We start from the raw sequence: 10,006 nt of genomic DNA, 5'->3' as shown, positions 1-10,006 counted from the left end.
TTTTGGGAGAATTACAATGAGGTCCCAAGTAATTAAAAAACAAGTCCCAGATGTTGTCATTCTCACTGTAAGACTTGTTATTTCAGACTGCTCAGGTTGTTACTTGGGACTTTGTAGTGATTATTTCTCTTGTGTGGGACTTGAACGTAATTCTCCCAAAAATTTTGGACAAGTACAAAAGGTGAACCAATTCCAAAATTAGCCAATTGCCAAAGTTGTGCAATGCCAAAAACTAACCAACTACCAAAAATGAACCAAAACCAAAATTGAAACCAAAGTTGTACATGCAATGTCTTAATGTACACTTCCCTATCTATTTTGTGCCCACTGACAGAATAAGGCCATCGCCAACTTTTCAACGATTTCCTCCATCTGAGCGGATGAATACACTGTGCAATATGTGTTGGTAAAGTACTGTATGCAACCACAAATTATGACATAAGTTAGATATAAATGTAAAGCTACAATAAGTACAATTCTCAAATATATAAATTGAACTTTAACAAATGCATATTACCTGTGTAGGGATTGTATCGGCATTGTGCATAATTATCTTCTTCATAAATTTCATCACGCAATATCCACAATAGGAGCTTTTTTTGGGATGACGTGGGCACTATAAAGAATGGAAAAGGAAATAATATTAGTCAATCATATAAATAAACCATATTTAGCAGAATAGTAAATAATGGTAATAAATACCTTCACTTTCTTCCACAGGAAGGTATCATCAAATTGGCCGTTTTTTACCAAGGGGCAGGGTAAGGCTTGATTTGTACGATATAGCCACAAAGTCCTGAAAAGACAATAAAATTGAATATTAATGATTGTCAAAAATTAGATTGAAGCAAGAAATTAAATTAAATTTAAATAATAGAATAAATGTTACTTGTTGAACAATAAAACCATAAATGGTCTATTGGTTGGATCCCCATGAAGAGAATCATGATACCAATCCTTGGCTTTGTGGGATTAACCACAATCAGCATCCAATGTCCCCTAAGTATAAGAAAGACAATTAGAACAATAAAAAATTATTTTGAAAATGAAAGAATTTAGGAAAGTTCAGTATACTACATACGTACCCTTGACAGTAAGGCACCAAAAACAAAGTCTGAGCCCCCGGTACTGCCCTAGAAATGAAGATATCCAACAAGTCTCTAGATAAGTCTTTCTTCATATCAGGTCTATGGCTAGCAAAAGTATGGGGGCTAATAATCTTGAGCTTGTCATCAAGGCCACTGGGGGCTATAAAGTTCTTGAGAAGATATCTAAATCAACAAACAAAGATATCAATAGGATAAATGCTCAAGTACTTAAGTATTTAGTTAAGGTTTTAACAAATACCTGATATAAAAGTTACAGGCATTTGTGCTAGCCATTCCATGCGTAAGAATTTCTTTCAATACTTCATTCGTGACGTACTCTGACGAGGGTCAACCGTAGACCTCTAGCTCAAACTTTAGGGGAATCATAAAATCCTTGCCATGTTCTAATCTGGCCCCAACTGCATATTCCTCAAGACATATTTGGAATCTTGATGATACCGCTTGAATGGGCTTAGAGGGCTGTTTCTGTGGTGATGATAATAAGTGATCACCCAATAGGCTCTTCTTCCCCTTAGACTGACAAACAGACTTTTAGTAATTAAAATAGAGTTTATTTTAAATCAGCTGAATGTGTAGACCTAGACATATATACCTTTGAAGGATGTCCTAATGTAAGAAGACGGCCAGGCCAAGCGACAAAGCTACCTACTGCTTGAGCCACTGTCTCTGCATCTGGGGTGGGCATCGGGAGGGCATAATTCACATCAATAGCAGTGTTCAACTGCACCCTCACATGATCAGCAGGGAGAGGCACATTATGAATCATACTCTCCCCTGATAAATTGAACATGCGGACTGTTGCAACAGTGTGATGTTTAGGGCTATCCGCTATACACTGAACATCCGCTTCACCCTAGTTTAACATGAGAGACAAGTTGGCTAGATATATAAATTATTGAATGTAATTGTATAAACACAAGTATTATACCTCAGGTAGCAAGGGGAATGTGCAACTGTCTTTGCCACTTGGGCTGAGATTCAAAGCCGACTGTGGTGCTTGATTCTTGATCAAATTCTTGATTAAGAGCGCTTGCGCTTTAACTTGCTCCTTTAACCAACGTGTTTCTTCCTTCAGCTCCATGAACTTAGCAGAGGAAGGCGTGCATGATGAAGAAGGCTTTTGTCGGTACCTGAAGTAATCCCTCTTCGTGACTCCATAACCGACGCCCTTAAGAAGACCAGGATGGTTAGGAGTCCCTAATGCCCTTATCAATATATCTTGGTCATCTGCAGAATATGCCCCCTGCGAAACTTCCTGGGACAAACTCTCCTGTGCAACAAACATTGACATAGTTATTCATACTTAAAGATATTTGACAATAACGTGAGGATTATTTTATTTAGAATAATACTCACCATCCTGTCCACGACCTCCTTAACGTGAGGATTATCAATTTGGCCATCTTTATTTTGCCTGGTCAATGCCCACAATATCTGACGGGATATAGTGACATCTGATCCCTCCTTCTGAGTCACCTCTTGCTCGAGGCCTGTATAACCCAAGCACCCCTTTTGGTAGGGATATTCATTCTTATTTACCCTTTCCTTATTTTGGGTACTTAATTCCTGTAAAAACAAAGTAGATTCACAATTAAACAGTGTATAGATTAAACAAAATGGACTATTTAATATCGAAAAGAGCGAGGATTATTACTTGAAATTGACTATCACGACGTGACGTCACAAAAGCAGCCCAATCCTCTGGTTTGACCAAGTCCCGTATCAAGCTAGGAACCTCGGACTCATCGACTGTGGAAGGATACTTCAAGTACTTGTGTGTCACAAAGTATCAAAAAGAACGCAGTGCCCTCCCAGCCTTCCCCTCCATAAACTTCTTCCTGCTCTCATCTATATCAAATGCGAACTGCAAAACATATAAAACAACACATTAGTATCACGCAGCTTGTAAGAAAATGAAATTTGAGTTGTTATAATATATTGCTGATACATCTGTCCAAATAGCATCTCATACTGAACGATCAACCCTCCCCAGTGCTGCGCTGTAATAGGCACGGTGCTTCGTGCCACTATGCCAATATAGCTGATAAATTTATTTGACTGTACAGCTTGTCGTTTCTTATTCCACTATACGACAAATGTCTTTCCTTCCATTCAAGCTTTCATGACCTCTTGCATGACACAAAGGCCCCTCTGTATGCTTGCTGCCTCGTCTTACAACTGTCTCTCCTAGTGAGAGGCATCTCTCGGCTGAGATGGATTATCAGTGCTAAATCTACTATCGTCTACCATCTGCAATGAAATTCAATTAAACAAAATGAATCAAAATCCATTAAATGAAAATAAAGTCATTAATGATGAAATTGACTTGAACAAAATTAAAACAAATAAAAGAATCAAAGAAAATAATAAGAGAATTTACATGCATGTTTAAGAAGATCTTTTTCTTTTTCTACTCTTATGTTTTTGCATATTCTTCTTGGTTTAAATTGTTTTGATCTTCTTACGAAACACTTTCCCCCTCTTTGAAATCCATATTCCATCGTTGTAATCATGCCTGATGTACATAGATTGATCTTCATTTAAATGAGAATCAAGTGATGTCCCTTGAAATGGATCATCTTCAACTGCATTGTCTTCATACCCCGTCTCTTCAATATTCATTTTATTAGTCAACAAAACAATAGACCATCCTTTAGTAGCCGGATTAGGGACATAAAACACTTGTATAGCCTGAGAAGCCAAAATGAATGGCTCTTCCTTGTATCCTTCCTTATTCAAATTCAATTGTATGAACCCTAAGTCATCAATCCTCAATGCATTATTATTATCCACCCACTTGCAACCAAATACCGGAACTCTGAATTCAATGTAATCCAACTCCCAAATATCCTCAATCACTCCAAAGTATGACATACATGCATAGATAGGATTTTTATCTTTGGCACTCGATATATGCATGGTACTAGCTACAAGAGTTACGCCACTATTTTGCTGTTTACTCTGATCATCTTGCTGTTTAGTATAGAAAGTGAACCCATTAATAAGATAGCTTGTGAAAGAAATCACATGTTTGCTTGGTCCATCTGCCAACAACTTTAATTTCTTCGAAACAGAATTAGGATCATTATAATACTTGCCATGCACCTGCTCTCTCAACCATGTTGTAAATTGTTTATTATGTGTTTTGGTGTACCAACTTTCAAGTTTATTGGGATTATCCCTCTTTAGCTCATCAATATGCTTATCCACATAGTCCTCAATCTCTTTGGAGTTTTGCAATACATATAGATGTGCCTGCTCCTACTATTGGTTTGAAATAGTTACAACTTTCTTTCCCATAATCCCTTCTCCATCTGTCCTTCCCTCATGACGAGACATTGGAACCCCAATATCACTTGCATTTTTTAAGTAATGGGTACAAAATTCAGTGGCCTCTTCACAAATATATCGTTCTACAATAAAACCCTCTGGCCGACTTCGATTTTTCACATACCCTTTCAATATTTTCATGTAACGCTCAACTGGGTACATCTATCTTAAATACACTGGGCCACACAGTTAGACCTCTCTAACTAAGTGGACGGTTAAATGGACCATGATGTCAAAAAAGGCCAGAGGAAAATACATTTCAAGTTCGTATAACGTAACTATGATTCGGGTTTGCAATCTTGGCAATTTGCTAGGATTAATCACTTTGCTGCAAAGAGACTTAAAGAAGAAACATAACTTTGTGATCGTAACTCACACCTTATCAGGTAAAATAGCTCGTATTGCCACTGGAATAAAGTTTTCCATTAAGACATGACAGTCATGAGATTTTAAACCTTTTAACTTCATATCCTTCATTGAAACAAGGTTACTAATGTTAGAAGAGTAACCTTCCGGCACTTTTACTGAAGCAAGAAACTCACAAAAACTACTTTTCTCTTTTCTAGAAAGCGTGTGAGCTGCCGGACGAAGAAATGTACGAGTTCCCTTATCCTCTGGTGCCAATTCCTCCCTTATCCCCATTTCAGCCATGTCTAGCCTGGCATTTATGCCATCTTTAATCTTCCTAGGAATATGGAGTAATGTGCCAAATAGACTTTCACATACGTTTTTATCAATATGCATAGCATCAAGAAAATGGCTCATATTCAGGGTTATCCAATACGGCAGTATAAAGAAAATAGACCTCTTCATCCACCCACTTGTCCCAACATGCTTCGCGAAAGGTTTTCCAAATTCACAATCTATATCTTTCACCTTTTGAAATACATCCTGCCCAATCAACAGTGTAGGTGCCTTATGTAACATCTCGATTTTTGGGCCTAGAAGTATCAGAAATAGCCTGAATGAGATAGGCTACCAGACCCCTTTTTAGTAGAGGTCCTAAAGATGAGAAAAGAAGTTAAAGCAGTTTTAGGGATTAAACTGCAAAGTGAAGGTTTTAAGGGGCTAAAGGGTAATCAAAGTTAGAGGCTCCAGTGGTAAATTCTAAGAGTTACGGCCATCAGGGGTAAAAATGGAAAGTACTTAGAAAATTCTAAGAAAATCCCAGAAAATGGGAAATAATATTCTAAGGCTCTTTGTGAAGAGAGATGACGAAAATACCCCTGAGGTAACTTAAAAGGAATTTATAAGTTTATGGCTCAATTTGAATGTAGAGGTAAATTTAATTGTTTGAGTCATAAGAAAACCTCAGAAAATTATGGTAAAATGGGGATGTATGATCTAAGAGACTATAGAAAATTATAAAATTAGTCTCATCCTTAGAAGACCAGCAAAATGGCCTTAAGAATACTTAAAAGCGAGTTGTGCCGAAAAAGGGCATTTTAAAGAATGATTTTTAAGTGGGGCTACAGGTTGAGTTATGACCTGAGAAAATTTACATATTTTCTCTAGAATATGAGGAATTTTATGATATTTTTGGATGAATTTTTGGAGCTCTGATTGAATAAAATGCTCCAGTCAAATATTAAATAATTTTGTCCCCTAAATAGGAGACAAAACTAAAGAAAATATCTAAGAGCCATCATGACGATGCTAAGTCAGCATGCTGAGTCATCAAGCGTAATCATGACACTGACGAGTCATCATGCTGAGTCATCAAGCGTAATCATGACACTGACGAGTCATCATGCTAAGTCACCAGAAGATATTTATGGACAGCATAAAAATCAGAACACAATATGGGAATATTTTAGATAGTCTTTTATCTACTCATTATAGTGAAATCTCTACTGCATGACTTAGTAAGGTTAAGTAGTCTATTAGTAGAGCTAATTATTTTTCCCTCTGCTCCTCTAAGGTGGCACCATATATGTACTTAATTAAGATGAGAAAATAGTATCAGAACATGTCCTGGTGGTACAAGGTAAGTTAGGACCCGAAAAGTATCCGATACGGTGCAAGATTGGCTTGGTAGGTGGAGAAATAATTAAGAAAATATTTTTACACGAATTTTCCATTTATTTTCTCCCTATTTTAATGCCATAAATGATGAAAGGACATGAAAGTGACAAGTGTACGATTAGATGAGAAAAAGAAAATATTACGTGTACGGTTAGATGGAAGACACATGTACGGTCGGATGCAAGACATGTGTGCGGTCGGATTAAAGATATGTGGCTTGATGATATAAGCATGATGTCATCATGATGAGGTAAGCATGATATCATAGGACACTTGTCACCGTAAGATCAAAAGAGAAAATGGACGGTCCAGATCGAGCCACGTATTTCTAAGATCAACGGTACAGATTCAGTCTGCTTTTCTATAAATACCCCCTCCCCTCCCTACCATTTCGTCCAAGCATAAGGAATCCAAGCTCTTGCAAAATGGTTTCTAGAGAGAGAAAGAAGAGGGAGAAAGAAAGGCCAAGTGGTTCCAAGTCAGATCAAGCTCTAAAACAAAGTATGTGATGGTTATAGCACCTGACTTTATGCCTATTTCGGATTAGTTACTGTTCGTATCTGATTCTGAAATTTTGCATGCTTAAAGTACACTCTATGAGCTTTAAATCCATAGGTGGAACACTTCATTTGGATATGTTTATGATTTATGGTGATTTTTCAAAGTTAGGGTTTGAAATCTGGAAACAGCGTTGAATTTTTAGAAGAGTTTCGAGTTCCGTACAGTTCCGGTATTGTTCGGCATAGAATTGGTTCCTGAAACTATTTTTTCCTTAAATTTAACTTAAGGATATTTCAGTGAGACTTGGAACCACTCAATTTGGAATTTTTTAGAATTAATTATGAATTTTCAAAGTTGAGTAAAAATTCTGGAAATTCTGCGTGAACAGTACCCGCGAAGCAAAATTTCCAGATTTGGTATTCTTGAATCTAAGGCCATCTAAAGTGGTCCTAATTGATAAGAAATGGATCTTAAGGATATAAAATGATGAGATTTATGTTAAAAAAGCTAGAAAGGAAACCCTAAAAGGAAGAGAAAGGGTTGAGGTTCAAGAGAGCTAGTCTTGAACTTTATGTAATCTAGTGGTCCTAATAGATTGTATGATCAATGTGACTATATTTAGGACCTTTGGAATATCCAAGAGGATGTTTGGTGATGTTGAACAAATGTCCACATGGTTGGAAAGACAAGGGAATCAAAGGAAAAGCAAGGGGAAAGCCATGTTACAAGGTAGTGAACTTACCTATACTGTGTGTTTGATATGTATGCTTGCATGATGTGATTGTGTTGCCATGATGTGACTAAGCTATGATGAAATATTTGAAAAGTTATGTTTGCAAGTTTATGTTATGTTTTGCCTTGACAATATGTTATGGAAGCATGAAATGCTTTAGCTTACTTTCCATGGCATTCATGTGTTAATGTTATAACATGTCATGCATGTGCATTATGTCTTGCATGCTTATGGGTAGTGTTTGCTACTGAGATTCTCCCGAATCTTACCCCTCCCTAACCAACCATTTAGGTCAATCAATGATGGGCAATAATGGCATGAGAAGTAAGGAGAAGTAAGCAGAGAATTATTCTTGTTAATGGATGAGACTGTTGATAAATGTATAATTCTACTATTTTGTGAACTATGTTATGGATGCCAATGATGCCATGTATTTAATTATAATATTTATGGCATGAATGAAAGTGTATAAGTATGAACGGGAAAGAGTAAGGCCATGTTATGTATGCCAAAGAAATAAAAAGAATTAAAGGGATGTTAAGGGATAAAACGTAAGTCCTGGAGCAGTGAGTTTGTAGCTCCAGTTTGACCTACCAAACAAGTGAGTTAGGTCATAAGATTTGGTAAGAAAAGAGATCTGATTTTTCTCTTTAAAATGAGAGGTAGTTTGCCCAATTTCGATAATCGAGCAGAAAGTTATGCGTTTCCAAGGTTAGGCAAAAATATAGTAAAATCTGAAAATGACCAAATGAATAGTAACTTTTTCAAAGGAAATTGAGCTCGAATTTCAAGGCAATCAGTTCAGAAACATTTTTCCTCAAAATTTTATCTAAAGAGCTTTCTTTAGAACTTGGAATCACTCAATTTTGATTTTTCTACAATTAGTTATAAATTTTCAAAGTTTGTCACATTTTAAGGTGACAATAAATAGTAACCCGTAAATGAAAATTTTCAAACTTGATTTTTCATCAATTGTAGCCTTCAAAAGTGATTCCAAATGCTTTTGCAAGGAAAGTTAATTGATTTAAACATGAGGTGTTACACCTTACCTTCTTCTGAATTCCCATTAAAATATTTTTTGAATCGCTTGTAAGGATGATCATGATGCAACCATCTACGATGTCCCATATATGAATTTTTCATTCCATGCTTCAACCTTATGGAATCTGTGCTCTCTTCACAAATAGGACAACCAAGTTGCCCTTTAATGCTATACCCTGAGAGATTACCATACGCAGAAAAGTCGTTAATTGTGCCAAATAACATAGCTCTCAACTTGAATGTTTCTTCCTTATATGCATCATATACATCAACTCCATTCTCCCACAATACTTTCAAGTCTTCAATTAATGGAGCTAGATATATAGCTATGTCATTTCTCGGTTGCTTTGGCCCAGAGATTATCATAGACATCATTGAATACTTGCATTTCATGCATAGCCATGGAGGAAGGTTATATATAAACAAAATCACTAGCCATGTGCTATGGGTGCTACTTTGCATCCCATACGGGTTCATCTCGTTGGTGGCTAATGCAAGGCGTAGATTTCTATCTTCTTCCCCGAATTTAGGATACTCAATATCAAACTTCTTTCATTCTGGAGAATCAGCAAGATGGCAAAGCATACCATCTTTAACCCTTTCATCCTCATGCCACCTTAAATTTCTCGCATCTTCTACATTACTATACAAACGTCTAAATTTTGGCACAATGGGAAAATACCATAATGCCTTCTTCTGGCTCTTCCCATTCTCTTGGTTGCGCGATGCATTACACTTAGGACACTAAGTTAGTGACTTATACTCCTTCCTAAACAAAATGCACTCATTGGGGCAAGCATGTATCTTCTCATAGCTGAGGCCGACAGAGCGCAACACTTGCTTTGCATCATACGTTTTACTTGGAAGGTCATTTTCTTTTGATAGCATTTGTTTAACAAGCAACAGCAGTTCTGTGAAGCCTATGTCGCTCCACCCATTTTTTGCTTTCAAATTATATAGTTTCAACACTGCAGACAATTTTGTGAAATCAGTACAACCTTCATATAGAGGTGTCTCAGCATCACACTTCAATCTGTCAAACATTTCAGGACAATCGTCAAGTTCCTGTTCAATCACATTTGTCATCTCCTCAAGACGATCAGCTTCACATGTACTCATGTCAAGATTAGATAATCCTTAGCTTTCATTATGCCCTCGACTACTATTACTCGCATCTCTTGTCTCTCCGCGCTTTGTCCAACACTTGTAACTTTGATCAATTCCATTGATAATTAAGTGGCTCTCACAATCAGATGGTGAACCCACT

The 10,006-nt window shown here is 36.8% G+C and overlaps 1 protein-coding gene across 1 annotated transcript; it reads right to left on the bottom strand.

The window, feature by feature from the left end:
* Window positions 1-309: 309 nt before the first annotated feature.
* On the bottom strand, window positions 310-1,382 carry LOC114727080 (uncharacterized). The gene is made up of 6 exons (XM_028913814.1): window positions 1,348-1,382; window positions 1,086-1,271; window positions 907-999; window positions 703-796; window positions 518-616; window positions 310-414 (listed from the first exon to the last, which is right to left on the bottom strand). The coding sequence occupies exons 1-6, from the start codon at window positions 1,380-1,382 to the stop codon at window positions 310-312; spliced, it is 612 nt and encodes a 203-aa protein (XP_028769647.1).
* Window positions 1,383-10,006: the final 8,624 nt, after the last annotated feature.

The sequence above is a fragment of the Neltuma alba genome, unplaced genomic scaffold (genome assembly GCF_004799145.2).
Source record: "Neltuma alba isolate B1F8T4 unplaced genomic scaffold, ASM479914v2 tig00012440_pilon, whole genome shotgun sequence".
NCBI classification, from domain to species: Eukaryota; Viridiplantae; Streptophyta; class Magnoliopsida; order Fabales; family Fabaceae; genus Neltuma; species Neltuma alba.
This window is presented reverse-complemented; position numbering and strand designations above follow the sequence as displayed.

Bases quoted from the DNA above. Each gene is read 5' to 3' on its own strand.
- LOC114727080 (XM_028913814.1), bottom strand. From the start codon at position 1,382: ATGGCTAGCACAAATGCCTGTAACTTTTATATCAG. The intron at 797-906 runs GTTTTATTGTTC...TTGTCTTTTCAG, and splicing joins CAACCAATAGACCATTTATG to GACTTTGTGGCTATATCGTA. The intron at 617-702 runs GTATTTATTACC...CATTCTTTATAG, and splicing joins TCCTGTGGAAGAAAGTGAAG to TGCCCACGTCATCCCAAAAA.